The 18,647-nt window shown below is 43.5% G+C and overlaps 2 protein-coding genes across 3 annotated transcripts in view; one reads left to right on the top strand and one right to left on the bottom strand.

The window, feature by feature from the left end:
- Window positions 1-1,746: 1,746 nt before the first annotated feature.
- On the top strand, window positions 1,747-11,203 carry ZNF397 (zinc finger protein 397). 2 transcript variants are annotated; one of them, XM_038543504.1, is made up of 4 exons: window positions 1,747-1,939; window positions 3,747-4,243; window positions 4,509-4,632; window positions 7,319-11,203. In XM_038543504.1, the coding sequence occupies exons 2-4, from the start codon at window positions 3,827-3,829 to the stop codon at window positions 8,362-8,364; spliced, it is 1,587 nt and encodes a 528-aa protein (XP_038399432.1). In that variant the 5' UTR covers window positions 1,747-1,939; window positions 3,747-3,826; the 3' UTR covers window positions 8,365-11,203. The 2 variants fall into 2 exon arrangements, with proteins under 2 accessions (XP_038399432.1, XP_038399430.1); XM_038543502.1 differs by lacking the exon at window positions 1,747-1,939 and adding an exon at window positions 2,169-2,277.
- Window positions 11,204-12,423: 1,220 nt separating this feature from the next.
- LOC119872642 overlaps window positions 12,424-18,647 on the bottom strand; it is an 82,757-nt gene continuing 76,533 nt past the window's right edge. Inside the window, 3 exon segments of the mRNA XM_038541812.1 lie at window positions 12,424-15,183; window positions 17,670-17,805; window positions 18,074-18,535. Coding sequence (XP_038397740.1) covers window positions 14,252-15,183; window positions 17,670-17,805; window positions 18,074-18,535 — 1,530 coding nt within the window. The 3' untranslated portion in view covers window positions 12,424-14,251.

Raw genomic sequence — 18,647 nt, 5'->3', positions numbered from 1 at the left:
AAAGAAAGAAAGCATTCCTTCTCTCCTTGAATAGTTCCACACCAAAGTAGTAGACTCCTCCATATGAGAAATTGAGGTCAATTGGATATAAGGATAACTGCCTAAATTGCCTTCCATATTCAAGCTGCTCTTCCTATTGAAAGGTGGAGTCTATTTCCCCTGCCCATGAGTCTAGTCCTTCTGCCAATGGCATACAATGAAAGTAATGTAGGGCCAATTCCAAACCTAGGCCTTAAGAGAACTAGCCTATTCCCTTTCTCCTTCACTCTATTGGAAGCCCTGCACCATATAAGAAACTTAGGCTAAACTCATGAATGATGAGACTACATGGAGAGAGGCTCTACAGAGGAGAATCAAGTAACTCCAGCAAAAAGGCAGCTTCAAGACCACAGCAACGTGAGTGAAGCTTTCTTGGACCTTCCAGTCCTAGTTAAGCCATGCTAGTGGACACCTCAGAGAGCATGAGCTAGCCATCTCTGCTAAGCCCTGCCTGAATTATTGACCACAAAATTGTGAACGATAAAACACCTATTTTATTTATGCCACAACAGATAACTGAAACATACAGTAATATTACTTGTTCTCTTGATTTGTAAAATTACCAGTTAGTTCAAAAAGATTAATCACTAAAGATTAATTAGTTAACTAAAGATTTAATCACTCTGAGACCTAATTATTTTTCCCCTAAATACATGTTTCTTAATGGTCTTAGCTTACAAAGGATAATGTTTCCATGTACGCATTACCTTGTACTAACATTTCAAAAATAATTAAAAAGAAAATATTTATTGAGTGCCTGGGTTGCTCGGTTCTTAAGGGTCTGCTGTCTGCCTTCTGCTCAGGTCCTAATCCCAGGGTCTGGGATTCAGCCCAAGTTGGACTCCCTGCTTAGCCCAAGGGGGTGGGGGGGTGTCTAAGTCTCCCTCTCCCTCTGCTGCTCCCCCTACTTGTGCTCTGTCATGTAAATAAATAAAATCTTAAAGATAAATGTATTTATGGGACGCCTGGGGAGCTCAGTGGTTGAGTGTCTGCCTTCCCCCCAGGGCCGTATCCCGGGGTCCTGAGATGGAGTTGGCATCGGGCTCCCTGCAGGGAGCCTGCTTCTCCCTCTGCCTGTGTCTTTGCATGAATAATTTTTTTAAAGATTCATTCATTCATTCATTCATTCATTCATTCATTCATTCATTCATTCATTCATTCAGACACAGAGAGAATGAGAGGCAGAGACACAGGCATAGGGAGAAGCAGGTTCCATGCAGGGAGCCCGACGTGGGACTCCATCCAGGGTCTCCAGGATGCAGGCGGCACCAAACCGCGGCGCCACCGGGGCTGCCCTGAATAATAATTTTTTTAAAAAAAAAATCTTTAAAAATAAATAAAATAGAACAAAAAATATGTATTTGCAACAAATGAGTTGACAACCTTGCAAGTAAGAAAACCCGTCGCAAACATAAAAAGAAAAATAGTAACACCTCAATTTTTTTTAAAAATGGGAAAAGCCATTTCCTTGAAAAACCAGAAATGGTCAGTAAACACGAAAGGAAATAGCTTACCCTCAAGGTCCCTAATCTAAATGAAATGCAGGTTAAAGCCCCATGAAAGCATCATTTTTCACCCACTAAACGGCCAAAGAAAAACTCAATCACTAAGTCTTCATGCCAGCTGGGTCAGAGTCGCCCGGCACGACGGGGCCTCGAGGCCTGTCTGCAGTCGCAGCTGGACTTCGGGCTGTGTGCGCGTGCGCGGCTGGACGGGGCCTGATCCGACGCCGCTGCCGCGCGGGGCTGTCGCAGGGCTGGAAGCGCCTGCATTCGGAAGAGCAGCCGAAGTGGCGGCTGTTTTCCGTTCAGTCCGTTCACCCACGCGTTTATTTTCGTCGGAGCTACTGGAAAAGCACTAAACCACAGGGAAATCTTAATACTTTTCTGTTAGACTGCAGGTGAGCTAACAGCGCAGGTGTGCGGGAAGGCGAGCGGCGGCGGCGCAGGCCGCGGGTCGGAGGCAGCCGACCTGGGAGCGCGGCCCTCCCGGGCGGGGCGACCTCTCACAAGGACACGGCTCCGGCGGCCGCACGCCCCGCGGGGCTGCGCGCTGCCGGGGAGGGAAGGCGGTGGGAACGAAGGGGCCGCGGCGCTGATTGGCTGCCCGGAGCCAGGGGCGGGGCGCACGGAGGTTCCGGAGGCCGCGCGAGCGGAAGGCCGCGGGCGGGCACTTCCGGTCTTTGTGGCTCGGCGCTCCGAGTCGGCGGCTTGCTCCCCGGCCGCCCTGGGCTTCGCGGTGAGGGACGCGGGCCCCGAGCGGAGGGAGGGTGGGGAGGACGCGCGGCCGGGCGGCGGGCGCGGGCGCGGGGTGAAGGCGCCCCGCTCGCCGGGCCGGCCCATCCCGGGTTTCCGAGCGCCCGGGGGACCCAGAGGAGGCCAGCTCGAGCCCTTGCGGTCCAGCGGGAAGGGCAGTCCCTCCCCTGCTCCGCGACTTCACGGATGCTCTTGTTTAACTGGGCTGTAAAAACAGGCTGGTGCGGCCGGGCTGGCTTAGTAAACCTAAGTAGTAGCCTAGTCTACATCTTCTAAACCCCTCAAGTTACTGTAGTGTTAGGACCAAATTATATTGCTCTGTCCTGCTGTTTCATGGCCCATAATACCCTCCTGTCGATACTCACCCATCCTAGAGTCAGGTCATGTGTGGTCTCGATCACAGAAATTCAATACATAATTATTTGTTGCCACATTTCACTCTAAAAAATGTTTACTTCCCCCCCGCCCCCCCCCCTCCAATATTTTGAGCTGGAGAACGGAGATTGACTTTTTTGCTGCTTTTGTGTCTCTGTGATCAAAGACAAGTTTTTGAGCACGCAGTGAGCATTTAACAAACAGTTCTTGGTTAATTCCTCTGTAGATTCATTTACTCACGAGCAGAAACCTTTGTGTTCTTAATGCCTGGCTCACAACAGAGCCCATGGTGAGTGCCTCCGTGTTTGTTGAAGAAATGCGCTGAAAACTAAAATCGATCAAATGGCAGTTATTTTTTAAAAGTTTTTTTGTTTTTAATCTGAATCAACTCATGTTTAATATGAAATCTTAAAGATGTTACTCCCCCTGCAAATGTAAACATTATTTGCCATAGATAGAAGGTAACTAAAAATAAAATTTTAAAAGCCCAGCATTATGGGGCCCCTGGGTGGTTCAGTGGTTGAGCCTCTGCTTTTGGCTCAGGTCGTGATCCCGGTGTCCTGGGATCAAGTCCCACATCAGGCTCCCCGCAGGGAGCCTGCTTCTCCCTCTGCCTATGTCTCTGCCTCCCTCAGTCTCTCGTCAATAAGTAAATAAAATCTTTTTTTTTAAAAAAGCCAGCATTATTAAATCCTAGCTACGTATTGTTATCCTTGGAAGTCTGAGCCTTATAGTTATTAAAAAGAGAGTTCAGCAAGTTTTACAGACAAGTTAAAGACAGGTTTTTTTTTCTCCTTGATACCATCAAAATTGAAAGAATTGAAAAGGAAATTTCTCATCTGATTCATGTTAATATTGCATTCTTTTGCTTTTAAAATTTCTTATAGTATTAGTGGCAGAAATTCTAAATGGGTGATACATGGGATGAGTGATCTTTAGTTTGTCACTTTATTATTATTTAGTTACAGCCTCAAACTTGTTCCCTTTCAACATATTACAGGGATGACTGACCTTTATTATAAGTTCTTAGATACTTTTTTTTCACTTGTATAAGTTAACTGTTTTTATATATTTCAGGAAAGAAGAGATTACTCCAAGAAACTCTGAAGTATAATAGCCAGTTTTAGTGAGCTTTTTGCTAAGCTGTTTAGGCCAGGATGGCTGTGGAATCCAGAGCGGTTTCAACCTTGGTCCCTCAAAATTCTCAAGATCAAGAACTAATACTAGTGAAAGTAGAAGAAAGCCTTTCCTGGGGTCAGAAATTTAAGCAGAGCGGGAGTATCAGATCCTGCCAAGAATTGTTTCGCCAGCAATTCAGAAAGTTTTGCTACCAGGAGACACCTGGACCCCGGGAAGCTCTGGGCCGACTCCAGGAGCTTTGCTATCAGTGGCTCATGCCAGAGTTGCACACAAAGGAGCAGATCCTAGAACTGCTGGTGCTGGAGCAGTTTCTGAGCATCTTGCCTGAGGAACTACAGATCTGGGTTCAGCAACATAGTCCAAAAAGTGGCGAGGAAGCTGTGACCCTGTTGGAGGATTTGGAGAGGGAATTTGATGATCCAGGGCAGCAGCAGGTGGGAACAGGGAGATGTGAAATGTTGTGGGAAGAGAAATTTACAGACTAGAGCATGTGGCACTCTCATAGCAGTGGAATGAAAAATTGTACTGAATCATACCCTGAAGTGACTACTATGGCCATACCTATCTGTATCCTTAAGTAGTTCTTTTTTCCCTATTACTCATCCCCGGGAGATATCTTCATTGACCTCTTTGCAATTTTGACTAAGCATTTTCCCTAGGAAGTTTCTCACAAAGCTAACCATATTTTACTGATTTCAGGGACCAGCAGTGCCGTGGAAGGATTTGACACGTCTTGGAACATCCCAAGAGTTAACAAACATCCAACTCCAGCCTTTAAAGACACAGCTGAAACCCTGGGAACCTTGCCTTTCCCCTAAAAGTGGTAAGAAAGTAGAAACTCATCTGGGAACTGTTACCAGGCCCCTGGTTTTGAGGATACAGAATTAATTGCATTTTACAAACTTGCCATATGTGAGCCTCACCTGTCTTACTGTAGACCAGGGGTACCCGCTTTAGAAGCTTTGTATTCAGTAACCCTCATGAAGTGCAGTCATTCCTTTGTGTTTAAGTTTCCCTGTCATTTCTTCACTTATTCCTTGATTTTATAACTTAATAAGGTGCTAACACACATCTGGTACTGTGTGAGGCACTGGATCTCTACCTTCAAGGAATTTTTATATCTAGTTGGGGTAATAGATAAGCAAAAAGGCAGTGGCAGTATGGTAAGTTACAGAGTAAAAGTGGGCTCTAGGTACTATGGGGGCACATATACACCCCTAACACACCTAACCCAATGTTATAGATTCAAGGAGTACTTCTTGGCAGAGACACCTCAACTAAGATTTGAACTATGAGTAAGGAGAGAACCAGAGGAGGGAGGAATTGGGTCCCATCCTAAAGGGAAAAGCTTTTTTCTACTCACACTTCTGAACTGGATTGTGGGGTTTTCCTCACATTAAGCAGCACTAATTATGAGCCTGATTACCCAGAATTAGTACGCACCCCACAGGTTAAAGTTTTGGCCCCACAAGCCTGCCTCCCTCCCCACCCCCCACTTCAGATGGCAATTGCATGTAACGAATCCCCCCAGGTCACCCACACTTCTGTCCAATTGACTGTAAATCTGACAGTCTGAGACTACCTCCTCGGGTTTCATAATTTGCTATAATAGCTCACAGAACTCAGGGAAACACCTTGCTTATTACTCTTACCAGTTTATAAAGGACATAAGTGAACAGCCAGGTGAAGAGGTACATAGAGCAAGATCCAGAAGGGTTGAGAGCACAGGAGCTTCTGTCCCTGTGATGTTAGAGGTTCAACATTGTGGCACTTGGATGTATTCACCATCCCAGAAGTTCTCTGAACCCCTTTGTATAAGGTTTTTATAGAAGTTTCATTACATAGACGTGGTTGGTGAAATCATTGGCCATTGGTGGTTAAATCTCCAGTCCCTCTCCCTGGAGGTCAGAAGGTGGGGTGGAAAGTTCAGCCTTCTAATCAAGTAGTTGGTTCCTTCGGCTGGACAGCCCCTACCCTTCAGGAGTTACCTCATTAGCATAAACTGAGGTACTGGTTGATAGGGGCTTATGAATAACAAAAGACACTCCTCACCTCTACCACTTATGAAATTACAAGGGCTTTAAAAGCTCTATGCCAAGAACTGAGGATGCAGGCCAAATATATATTTCCCATATTACAATATCACACAAGTAAAGGCCACAAAGTCCTGAAGGTGAGAGAATACAACTCATTCTGGGAACTTCGGGTAATTCAACTTAACTTGAATGGAGAATTCATAGGGGAGAGATGGCAAGACACAACCAGGGAGGAAAATGGGACCCAGGCTGCAAAAACTTGTAGATCGTCCTAATTAGTTTGAACAGTACAGTGGAGCACATTTGAAAGATTTTAGGTAAGAGAGTAGTTGATTGGACTTGTGTTTTAGAACTTACCTGTAGATTGGAGGATAGATCTGAGGTAGGCAGGAGTAGAGTCCCCTTAGGGACTGTTGTAATCTAAATGGCCACAGTGAATAAATCAAAATGTATTCTGAGTGATGAGGAAGATTGAAGCTGCCTTCTGTTCACCAGTATTCAAATTACATTGCAGTAGCTGGTCATGGTTAAAAGTGGAGAATTTGGGAAAGGAGTTGAGGATAATACTCAGGTTTGAGTCTTGAACAACTTGGTTAATGATGGTGCTATTCATGTAAATGGGAAAATATAAGGAAAAAATACATCTGATGATGTGTTTAGTCTGGGCTATTTTGATGCTTGTGAAGAATCCACAAGTAATCCCCCAATTAGCATTGGAGATGAGAGTCTAAAGATTAATAGAGTGTATTGGGATAGAATTGGGGTCTGGGGAGACAATATCTTATAAGTAGTGAGTGAAACCTAGAGGGAGAGAGTTTGCAGATTGAGGGTACGAGAAAGCCCAGAACAGAATCTGAAAGACCTTGTATTTGAGTGATAGGTCTTGAATCTAAGAAATCAGGCTAAGATAGGTGGAAGAGAAATGTCCAGAAGGAAGGTGTGGTCCCCAGTGAAGGTGCTGCAGAAAAGCTAAGATCCAGAAAGTATTGGATTAAGCAGCTATGAAGTTGGTGACCTTGATGAGAGTAGCGAGGGCGTGTGCAGGTAAGGCAGAAACCAGATTGCAGACAAATGAGTACAGATAACTTTTCAAAAAGCTTTACTCTGATTGGAAGTGAGGTTGCATGAGGAAGATGTGTAGGCAAGGAGCTGGACTTGAAAAAGGTGAGAAATTTGGGCTTATTTATATGCTGAACAGGAGTCAGCAGAGAAAGAGGTTGAAAACCATAGGAAAAGAATGGTAGCCACATTAATCAGTTGAAGTTTCAGAGGAAGCAGGAAAGAATAAACTTCCAACTTTAGATGTAGGCCTATATAGTATTAGAAAGGTGGAGGGGCCAGTATGGGCAGCTAAGGAAAAGATGTATGTGGACTGTGACCTCTTGTGGATGGAACCCTCTGTTTTCTATCACATGGAGAGTGGGTATTGAAAGTGACTAGAAAAATAAAAGTCTGTTTTTGCTGTTATTTCAGATTGTGAGAACAGTGAATCAGCGACTAAGGACATTTCAGGAGAAAAATCACAAGGACTTCCCCAGGAACCTTCGTCTGGAGGAGTTAGTGAACACGAAAGCAATTTAGAGTGGCAACAAGAAAGTGCTACAGGGGAGAAATTAAGAAGATCCCCTTCCCACGGGGGCAGTTTTAGTCAAGTAATCTTCACACACAGATCTCTAGGAAAGAGAGACCATCATGAGCCTCAAAGCGGCTTGATTCTAAGTGCAAACTCTATAACTTATCAGAAAGTTGCTACAGAAGAGAGACCTTATAGATGTGATGTGTGTGGGCACAGCTTCAAACAGCATTCCTCTCTAACGCAACATCAGAGAATCCATACTGGAGAAAAGCCCTATAAATGTAACCAGTGTGGGAAGGCTTTCAGTTTGAGGTCATACCTTATTATTCATCAGAGAATTCACAGTGGTGAGAAAGCATATGAATGTAGTGAATGTGGGAAAGCCTTCAATCAGAGCTCAGCCCTCATTAGACATCGCAAAATTCATACTGGTGAGAAGGCTTGTAAATGTAACGAATGTGGCAAAGCATTCAGTCAAAGCTCCTATCTCATTATACATCAAAGAATTCACACTGGCGAGAAACCCTATGAGTGTAACGAGTGTGGGAAAACCTTTAGCCAAAGCTCAAAGCTTATTAGACACCAGCGAATTCATACGGGAGAGAGACCTTATGAGTGTAATGAATGTGGAAAAGCTTTCAGGCAGAGTTCAGAGCTGATAACCCATCAGAGAATACATAGTGGAGAGAAGCCGTATGAATGTAATGAGTGTGGAAAAGCTTTCAGTTTGAGCTCAAACCTCATCAGACACCAGAGAATTCATAGTGGAGAGGAACCTTATCAGTGTAATGAATGTGGCAAAACCTTCAAAAGGAGCTCAGCCCTTGTTCAGCATCAAAGAATCCACTCTGGGGATGAAGCTTATATCTGTAATGAATGTGGGAAGGCTTTCAGGCACAGATCAGTCCTTATGCGCCACCAGAGAGTCCACACTGTAAAATAACTGGTGAATACAATGAATGGTGTAAATATTCTGGTCAGAATTATATCTTTGTTAGTTGAAAAGGTTTACTTTGGAATGAGACTCCAGGCTGGTAAACTGCCAGGTCTGGAGTCATTCCGACTTACTGCAGCACTTCCCAATGCTACAGCAAATTGTCCCCCGAAAGCTTTTCCTGTGACGAATCAGAACAGCAAATGGAAGAATCACTGCTTCCAGCTTTTCTCTTACCATTAGGAATACTCAGGAAATAAGAAAACTGGGAATATAACATTAAAACCTCATTTTCATGAGAATGTCATAAAGAGGGTGCAGCAACCCAGGCTGTCACTGCATCTAATTGTCCACATGCCAGGTTTGGTATACTGTATGAACAGTAAGAGGGTCATTTTGTCCCAGGAATACAAAAGTTTACTGACCAATTATGAACAGTGACAGGGCAGCAAGACAGATGGGGAAATGGTTTATCAATGATTTATTGAGCCCAGGGCGGCCCAGAAATGAGGAAGTGAAAATAATACAAATTAATTTATCCAACAGTTATTTTTTGTGGGCCTGTGTTGTGCCACGCACTAGGACTACAATGGGTAATAAGACTGTCTACAGTCGAATGGACAAGGCAAACTGGCAGTGGCATTATGGCATGATCAGTGCTATGTGACCTTAACGAGTACCTGACCCAGCCTTGGATCAGGGAAAGTTTCTGAGAAGAAAACGATCTGAAGGATGAATAGGAGTTAGCCAGGGGAGTAGGCAGGCAGGCCAGGGAAGAATATTCCCAGGAGAGGGAACAATAGACCAAGGAAGAATGTCTGGCACATCCTGAGAAATTTTAAAAGGCCATTTTGTGTGGAGTGTTGCTGTTGAGTTCCTTTTGAAGTGGAGTCCTGTCTGTAAGAGAAGCATGGATGTAGCCAGATCCTCTTAAGCAGTGTCTGTAGCAAAATAAGAATCAGTGGAGAAGCTTCTGTTATTAGAGAAAACCTGGAGTTCTTGGACCACAGGGTAGAGTGGAGCTTTTTCTTGGTCTGCTGTGGGCTGAGGAAAGGGTTAGTTTCCTTGCCTCTAGGCTAAGCTAGACCTTGTGCATGTTTGGAGGAGGCCCAATGGTTAGAAAGAGCCCAGCCTAGCAGTTAAGCCCCTGTTAGAGTTCTAAATCTTCCCACTAAACAGAAGGACTCCTTTGGTTCTTCAGACTATCAGAGCTGCTGTCTGCTTCCTGCTAACTCACAAAGCCCTGGGTCAGAAGCTGCTATGGCTACCACATTTGTTTCTGGGGCTGTACCCCCATAGCTCTAGTGCACTCCCTTGGCCTCAGGTGCTAAAAAATATTTGTCAGTCGCTAGGTCTGCGACTTATTCTCCAGGCACCTCACATGTGTGCAGTTTTGTCTTTTATTGGCAGTGTATCACAATCTTGTGAATTTTAGTTAAAGACTGTGCTAAAGGGAAGTGGCAACAAAAAGTAACAGTCCTGATCCATCCACAGACTATGGGAGCCAGCAGGAAAAGTATCCTTGGACTGGTGCTTCTCAGCGCAATGCAGGAAAGTATAAAGTCAGCAACAAAAAAACCTGTTACTCAAAATACCTAACAGGTCAGACAGAGTTCTAAAACTTTGCCAAAAAAAAGGAAATCTATGGGAATCTAGAATCCTGTGCTTAGGGAAAGAGTTTTCATGAGGATAAGTAGAGAATACCCTTGTTGGGGCATATGTAGATGAGCAGATACTAACCAGTAAGAATGGCAGGGAGGCTAAATCCCCATGCTTGGAGAGTGAAAAAAGAAAGGGATAGGATAACTAACATATAAGCTATTCATACTCAACTCTGTATCCTCTCCCAAGGTAAAGACAAACTGAAAAGGGTAGGACAATTGATAGGTAGGAATTGATACAACATATATTACAAAAGGGAGAGATTATAGAGTTCTTAACATACCAGTACAAAACCTAAGAGGTACTTTGCTGAGGGCTTTGTATATATGTATTTGTTGTTTCTCTGAGCACATTTTGCAGATGAGGAAATGAAGGCTTAGGATCATGGCTTAGGATCTTATTAGCTAAAAAGTGGTGAGGTCAGACTTCAAAACCAGACAATAGGAAAACAACCCTTCTGTGGAGCCACTTCTCTATAGTATCTCTCCATGAAAAAGTCCCAGTAGAAAAAATTGTACTTAAGTAAGCCAATCACAAAAGAACAAATGCTAATGGGTGATAAACAGTCAGTTGCTAAAATAAAAAATGTAGGAGCACCTGGGTGGCTCAGTCAGTTAAGCATCTGCATTCAGCTCAGGTCATGATCCTCAAGTCCCAAGATGGAGCCTGGCTGCGGCTCCCTGCTCAGTGGGTCTCCTCCCTCTGCCCGTCACCCAGCTTGTTCTCTCTCTCTCTCTCTCTCTCAAATAAGTGAAAAATAAATGAAATCTTTAAAAAAATAATAAATAGAATAAAAAATGTATATTAAAGCGAGAGTTGAGATGGCACTTTTTCCCCTCATAAAATGAAGATTCAGGAAAATAAGGAATCCAGTGCTGCTGGTGAGCTGTGAATAGATACCATCTCTGGCAATCAATCCCAGAAGCCTTAAGCATTGCCTTTTGACTTTAAAATTCTACCTGGAAATGTATGCTTCAGAAAACATCATGAATGTATACAAAGTCTTAAAAGCTGTTAAGATGTTGATGTCAAAAGAAATGACAACATATCTTAAGTAAAAATAGAACATGTACAATATGACTCCATGTAAAAATATATTTATGCATTAAAAATCCTGGAAATATGTAATCTCAGAGTGCTACACCAGCTATCTCTGGGTGATAAAATTATAGGTGATTTAATTGTTTCCTTGTGATTCTGTGTCCTCCAAACTTTCCTACAGGAAATACCTCTAACTTCAGAGAAAAAAAGATTAAAAGGAATGAGAACCCAGGATAATCAAGAAATACTAAGGAAAATATGTGCTTTTTATATCATCTTTGTCCGTCCCAAGTCCTAAGTTACCTAACTTGTTAACTCTGACCCTAACTCTTCCTCATTGTTAATGGATAGTGGCAGACACAACCATCTCACACTAGTATACAAAAAATCTCTGCAAATCATAAGTTTCTGTGCAAATAGAAGTTAACTGCGTGAAGGCTATCTGTAATTGAGGAAAGCAATGATCTTGAAGTTGAGCCCTTGGTTCATGTTAGTGCTTTCTCATGAATTCTGCAGCCATGAGTGAGTCACCTCACAACCCTCAGTTTAAAGGAGCTGAAGTAGATGACCTTTTATAAAGCTTCAACATTCTTTGTTTATGAAAGAGCAGGCACCAAAATAAGGTAGATGTCAAAGGCAATTTTTAAAGATGTGCAATTTAGGCAGGGTCCTTAATACCACTTTCCTACCTCTTGCCTTCTCATTTCCATAGATTGCAATTAACTCTGCCCAGCTGGAGACTGGAAATTTAAGCAAATTTGACCTTGCTATATCCAAGCTCCTCTGTGAAATCCTTTGCTTCTCTTGCCCCATTATGTGAATCTAAGTATGAGGGATTGCCAATTAGATATTCCCCATACAGAAGAAACTGACCTGGAGAGCATTTCTGCAAAGAAGGGCAGACCCCAATGACACCCATCTACCCCCTACTTTCTAATGGATCAGAACCAGACATTGATACTGTCATCTGTAGCTGGTGCAAAGGATCACAAATCTAAAGGGTCTTGGAGTTTTTCTGTACATGTTTCTGTTGAGGACTTGCTGAGAGAGGAGGGGAAGTCTGTCGCAGAACCCCAGGCTCTTGCCTCTAACGCTTCCTGCTTCTAAGGTGGACACTGTATGTATGTTTAAAGAGGCTGCTTGTTCTCCTTCCCACAGTTTTTCAACCAGCTGCCCCTAAACGTTGTGACTTCACCTGCTGAACTGCAGCCCAAAGGGCTATCAGCTTCCAGACACCTTTGGACACCTTTTGAAATAAAACCAAGAACACCAATCTTCTTACTTCTTGCTCCAATCCCCCCTGCTTTCTCCCAGCATACCTCCACTTGTGTTACTATGCTCCTGAACAAATCATTTCCAGAGCAAAACTTTTAAGATTCAGATTTTATTACATCTTGTATTACATTCTAATACTCAACAGTTTAAGTATATACTCAAAGTATAAATGTTACGATCAGTTACTAAAAATGATTTAGCAAACAAGGTATTTACCAAAAAAATACTAGGGTTGGGGAAAGAAGAAACCAATAGATTGTATGCCAAAATGTTAACAATGTTTTTGTGGGTGATGGGATTGAGGGGGATTTCTACTTTTTCATTTTCTATATTACCAACATTTACAATTAATTCACAACCTGGGGGGGAAATCTTATTAAAATTAAAAATATGAAATCCTCCAATTGTCACCTATAGGAAAAAAGGCAACTCCATCTATTTGAAGGGTCTCTCCAGACTTCTGATTGACCTCACTCAATGACAATCTCCCAACCTGTGGACACAAAAACTGTCCCTTACCCCCACTTCACCTCCCATATTACCCCAAACAGCTTTGATCATTGAGTCTTCAAAAGAGACAGTATCTGGAAGGGAAATCAGCATACCCTAGAGGATAATCAAACCTTCTCTTACACATGAATTGCCTTCAACAATTAATGGTTGTTTAATTAAAACTGCCAAAATAAAAATTAGCAGAGAAGTAGAGTTTTGAGGAATCTGAGGGTGTAATTCAAGAAGTACCTTTGAGCCTGATAATAAGGGGAGGGGCAGGAAATGAGGACTAGTGGCTCCTGGGAAGGCAGAGCTCCCCACTCCTACGCTCTTGTCAGCTTCCCATTTCCTGAACTCTAGGGTCATGGCACACCAAACACCGTCCCTCTAGCCTCCCAATATGTTTTCTTTCCCTGGTGTACATACATGCCTTTTTCCACAGGATGCACCAAAGTCTACCATCACACTAATTGTCCTGAGTACCTCAAGGTCTTTTACATAACTCTGGGTCTGGGATAGGCTACCCAACTCTGTGATTATAAACAGGAAGAGAGGAACCAACACAAGTCCTGGCTTCTAAACCAAGGTTTATGCAAAGAAATTCCTGCTGGAGGAGTCCTGATGAAGAGACCTCTCAAGATCCTCTCTCCATGCCTTTGTATGTGCTACAACCTCCACCTATAATGTTCTTCTCTTCCCTCTTGCCTTGACCTGGCTTATAGGCACCCTTTATTCCTCAAGAAAGATTTTGTCACATTCAGAAAGCCTTTAGTGACTCACACCAGGTTAGGTGCCCCTGTGATGTATTTTGACAGAATCCTAGATATTTCTACCAAAGCACTTATCACACTTTACTGTCATTACCTGCTTAATAAATATATATGTATCTCATTAAGCCTTTAACTCTGGGAGGGCAATGGCCATGTCTGCCCCCGATGGCTAGCACATAGCAGGTGCTCAATAAATAAAGAGACCTCAGTTGACCTCAGTAAGCTCAGGGTTGATTAAAGTCCTGGCAAGGGGGCAGAATGAACTATAAACTAATCCAGGGCATAATTCAACATTTCACAACCTCACAATTCAACACTTTGGAGAACAAAGTGACTCTCAGCACATGCCTCCGACTGCCAGATGCCCGCTGTTCTTGCTGGACAGAGATCCTTGCCATTGGAGGTACCACCTCTCAGTCCACCTGATAAGGAGCTCTTTCGGGATCTTTACCCCAACGCTGGCTATATTGTGAAGGTGCCTGCCCATTCAACACATCCACAACCATCTTTGTGTGGATCACCTTGTACAGCAAGTACTGACTTGGAGTGGAAAGGCAGGAACTATGCTCTCAGGAAACTTTGGTAGGGGGGGGAGGGGGTCTTGCCCCAAAAGTGAATCCCTAGTATTACAGAATTGTACAACCCTGACACAAGAGTTAAACTCTGGTGTGAGTTCTCTGGTGTTGCATAAGGCCTGATCTGTGCCTAAATGTTTTCCTACATTTGCTACATTCATAAGGTTTCTCCCCAGTGTGGATTCTCTGGTGCTGCGTGAGGGCTGAGCTCTGATTGAAGGATTTTCCACATTCATTACACTCATAGGGTTTTTCTCCAGTGTGAATTCTTTGATGTTCAATAAGGATGGAGCTTCTACCAAAAGCCTTACCACATTCAGTACACTCATAGCCTTTGTCTCCAGTGTGAATTTTCTTGTGCTGAATGAGGGCTGAGCTCCGGCTGAAGGCTTTCCCACATTCACTGCATTCATATGGTTTCTCTCCAGTGTGAATTCTCCGATGCCTAATGAGCTCTGAGCTGCCCCGGAAAGCTTTTCCACATTCACAACATTCATAGGGTTTTTCACCACTATGAATCCTCTGATGTCTAACGAGGTCCGAGCTCAAACTAAAAGCTTTGCCACACTCTTTACATGCATAAGGCCTCTCTCCAGTGTGAATTCTCTGGTGTCTAATCAGCTTTGAGCTCTGGCAAAAGGCTTTCCCACAGTCCAAGCACTCGTAGACCTTTCCTCCAGCATGAACTCTTTGCCGTGTTACAACATTTGAGTTCACATTGAGAGTTCTTTCACTCTTGTCATAGTCAAGGACACACTCTTCAGTAGAGATTTTCTTGTTGAACGTTGTCAGACTAAGATGTCTTTCCTGGGAAGGGGGAGGACTCCTTTTGTTCCTTGCAGCTGTTTCTTTTGGCTTTTCAATATTGTGAGAAGCTCCCAAAGCTTCTTCTACTACCTGTCCTGAAGGACTTTCCCCAGGAAGTCTTCCTGGGGATATCATGGCCGCTGATGCTACACATTCAATAATTTCTTGCTTTGCTGTTAATACTTTGTCAGCTGCCAGCTTGCCATCTAAAAATGTGAATAGAAATACTAGTGTCACTCAATCCTCATGTTAGAATAAAGGAAATCTATCATAACAAGAATATAAAGTAACCCAAATGAAGTAGGTACTTACCTATTAGGAAAAATCTTAACTTACTTCCTGATCTAGAATTTGGAGAAGTGACCTGGGGTGGGGTGAGAGGAGGCACCCTCAGAGAGTAAGGGAGACATAAACAAGAGTCAGCAGTGGAGAGGAGGGATGGTGAGCAGGGAAAGACATGATTTAGAGGAGATTGTGATAAACAGGAGTAGTAGTGAAAGATCAGGAAGCCAGGAGACTATCCTGAGTTAGAGGAGAAGATGTGTTTTCTGGCAACAAGGGAAAAGAAAAGAGATGATAGCGAGTGCTCAGGAGAAAAAAAAAGAGGTCTATGAAACCTGAGTAAGTGGTACCCCTAGAAAAGTAGGAGAGCAGGATATAGATGAGGAAATGCTTTCGGAGTTAGAATTGAGCACAGGTTGGTAAGCAAGAACTAGAATGCAGCATGGCAATTGCAGATTCTGGTAGGTTCTAAGTAGACCCAACAATTATAAGCAAATAGAATAAGACAAAGCATAAGAAAAGGAATATTGTAGTTTCCTGACTCATTCTGGGATCAGGTGGGAGTCTTATATGTGCAAATGGTCAAAGGCAGATGGAAACAAGAGGCAGATGTGACCAGATGTGACCACCTGGAGCCAAACTTTCAGCTCTCAAAACCCCCTCTCAGCCCCTCTCATTTCTAGATTTCTAGTAACTCAGGAGGAGACTACTAGGTGTTGGCTAAGGGAACTTGAATTATTTTGAGAGGGAATATCTGAAAAACTGTTCAGTTACTTTCATCCTCCCAGAAGTCCTCTAAACTTGAATGCATTTTACAGATAAAGAAATGAAGGCTCAGAGAGGCAACATCATCTATGTAATGCCATCAAATTAATTCACAATTGGAAGAGTGAGGATTCAAAGATGCTCAGCATCAAGGCCTGCAGTTTTCCCCTATGTCCCCTACCTGGTCAGGGACCTGTATGGTCTAAAAGCCTTTTAACTACGGATGTGGTCTTTAATTGCACATTAACAAACATGCTTTTAGCCTTTAATGTTATGTAGATGATGCTTCACTGTCCATCCAGACCTGCTTTATGAATATGGTGCCTCCTTCCACCAGGTGCTGTGAGTGTTGGCTCCTAATACCCACAGGTGCCCCCTTCTCTGAAGAGTTGCCCTGGCTGATGAGAACCATCTGGCCCACGATGTTATTTACACCCTCACTGCCTCACCCCAACCCCCACCTCCTTAAGAAGGGACAACTCAGCAGTGCCCTTAAGCTCGGGGTGGGGGTGAGGTCAGGATCCCACAAACCCGCAGAGACTAAGCCAAGGCTAAGTTTTACCCAAGATCACATTATGGCTTGATATTTTCCCTTCCTAACTCTGCTCTTCTCACTCCATTACAGATTTCTTCTGAAGGGCCCTCTGCACCCAAATCTCCATATCTCAGGCTCTTCTTCTGGCATGATATACTGTTAGGCTGGGAAAATCATAACCAAGGATATAGGTTGTAACAATGTAACAATGACATGGTGACTCTTAAAGTTCTTTCAAGGTGGATCCCTCCAGTGATTTAAACCTTACAACCTAGGTGAACAATGTGAAATACTCAACGTTAATTCCTCAGAGGCAGGGCTAACCAAGACCCCTAAGACTGAAAAGTGATGAGCACAATGAGCCTTATCAGTCCACAACAGTAATATGCCACTGTGAAGGAACAAAAACACAGTGCAACAGATGAGAGCTGGGAAATGAATCTATCATATATTTTAAATTAATCGGATCCTCCTTAGAGTTGTTTTTATCTTATCCTTGTACTTCAAATGAATGTGGAGGAACTGAAGCATGTCCAGAGAAATGTGCTAAGATGACCAGAGAGAATCAGAGGCAGTGAGATGCTTAGTCAAGAAAGATGTGGTACTCTCTTCCAGATTTTTTCCTCCCTTAGGTGCTCTGCCTCAGCCCTAAAGATTTCCTACATGTGTTACTCCTGTATTCTTTGGAGTTGTTTCCTTTTTTTTTTTTTTAACCACTTAGTAATTAACTCCATTATAGTCAATAAATTCTTAATATGAACTTTCCCTGTTCAAGTTGCTACACAGTTTCTATTACTGACACATTACTCATCTCCACCTTAGGGGCTGCCTTGCCAGTGGACCACAATATATAAAAACGTCTATTGGTCTTTGAATATCATGGGTATAAGAGAATTTCATTAAAAATCTTAATTCTTAACCCAAAGTTAGGAATTATATTAGAATCTCAGATTTTAGGCACAGCCAATGGAAGAATATTTTGAGACTTGGAGGGGGCCTTTCCATCATATTTCATGACAGCCACAATTGACTGTCATTAAGGAAATGTACTATGCCATAGCTGATAGCCCTATCATCATCCTCAACGCCAAATGGACTGCAACTCCTTACCTCTATGGGAAGTCTGGGACTCCTGAGCCTCACTCTTGCACTGGTTCTCCCAGGGCTGGAGCTGTATACTCAGAGACTTCAGTGCTCCTATGGATGTCATTTCCTTCCAGATCATTCCTTGGCCATGAGCTGTGTCCTAGGAGTAATCAAGTACCAGCACTATGATTCTGAGGATACAGAAGGAAAAAAACCCTAGAATAACAGGGCAAGGCAGCTAGAGCCAGAAACTCATTCAGATGATTAGACAGAAAGCAACAGGACTAAAAGCCTCAGTGCCTTGATCCCAGTAGACAAATAACCCAGAAGACAAAAATTTTTAACTGTTAGCCACAAGGCCGCTTATAATGGCTTCCCGCATTAACTTATAATAGGTAAAACAAGCAAACAAAACACGTACTTCTTACCTGTTGCCTTGGTTCATCAAGCTCTTTCTCCAGCTCCTCCAGCATAGTCACGGCTTCCTCTCCATTCTCAGGCTGGTACTCTCGAAGCCAGGCCTGCAGCTCCTCAGGCAGGATGGCCAGGAACTGCTCCAGCACCAGCAGCTCCAGGATCTGCTCCTTGGTATTCACCTCTGGCCTCAGCCACTGATGGCAAAGTTCCCGGAGCTGACTCAGAGCCTCCCGGGGCCCAGCGGAATCAGAGTAGCCAAACTGCCTGAACCGCTGGCGGAAGGTCTCCAGGCTACAGGTGTTTCCCTGACGGCCAAAGTCCTGCCCCCAAATAGAATTCTCTTCTTCAACCTTCACAATTATAAGTCCTTCTGGTTCTTTTGGAGCATGGTAGGCCAGGGCTGTGGCTCTTCCTGACATTCTGGGAAGCGACAGTCTAAAAATGCTGCCCAGTGGAATCAGGAAAGGAATGGTCTGTGTTTAAGAGATTCCTTCTGAATTCTGCTTCTTCAGGGAACTCCTGAGATGGACAATGCTAATGTTACACAGGGGGGAAAATATGTTTCGAATAAAAATGCAGGTTTTC

Source organism: Canis lupus, chromosome 7 (assembly GCF_011100685.1).
Source record: "Canis lupus familiaris isolate Mischka breed German Shepherd chromosome 7, alternate assembly UU_Cfam_GSD_1.0, whole genome shotgun sequence".
NCBI lineage: Eukaryota > Metazoa > Chordata > Mammalia > Carnivora > Canidae > Canis > Canis lupus.
The sequence above is the reverse complement of the archived record's forward strand: the minus strand, read 5'-3'. Positions and strand labels throughout refer to the sequence as shown.

Excerpts from the sequence above, each read along its gene's own strand:
- ZNF397 (XM_038543504.1), top strand. The coding sequence starts at position 3,827 with ATGGCTGTGGAATCCAGAGCGGTTTCAACCTTGGTCCCTCAAAATTCT. Across the intron at positions 4,244-4,508 it reads ATGATCCAGGGCAGCAGCAG|GGACCAGCAGTGCCGTGGAA; the intron begins GTGGGAACAGGG and ends TACTGATTTCAG. Across the intron at positions 4,633-7,318 it reads TTGCCTTTCCCCTAAAAGTG|ATTGTGAGAACAGTGAATCA; the intron begins GTAAGAAAGTAG and ends CTGTTATTTCAG.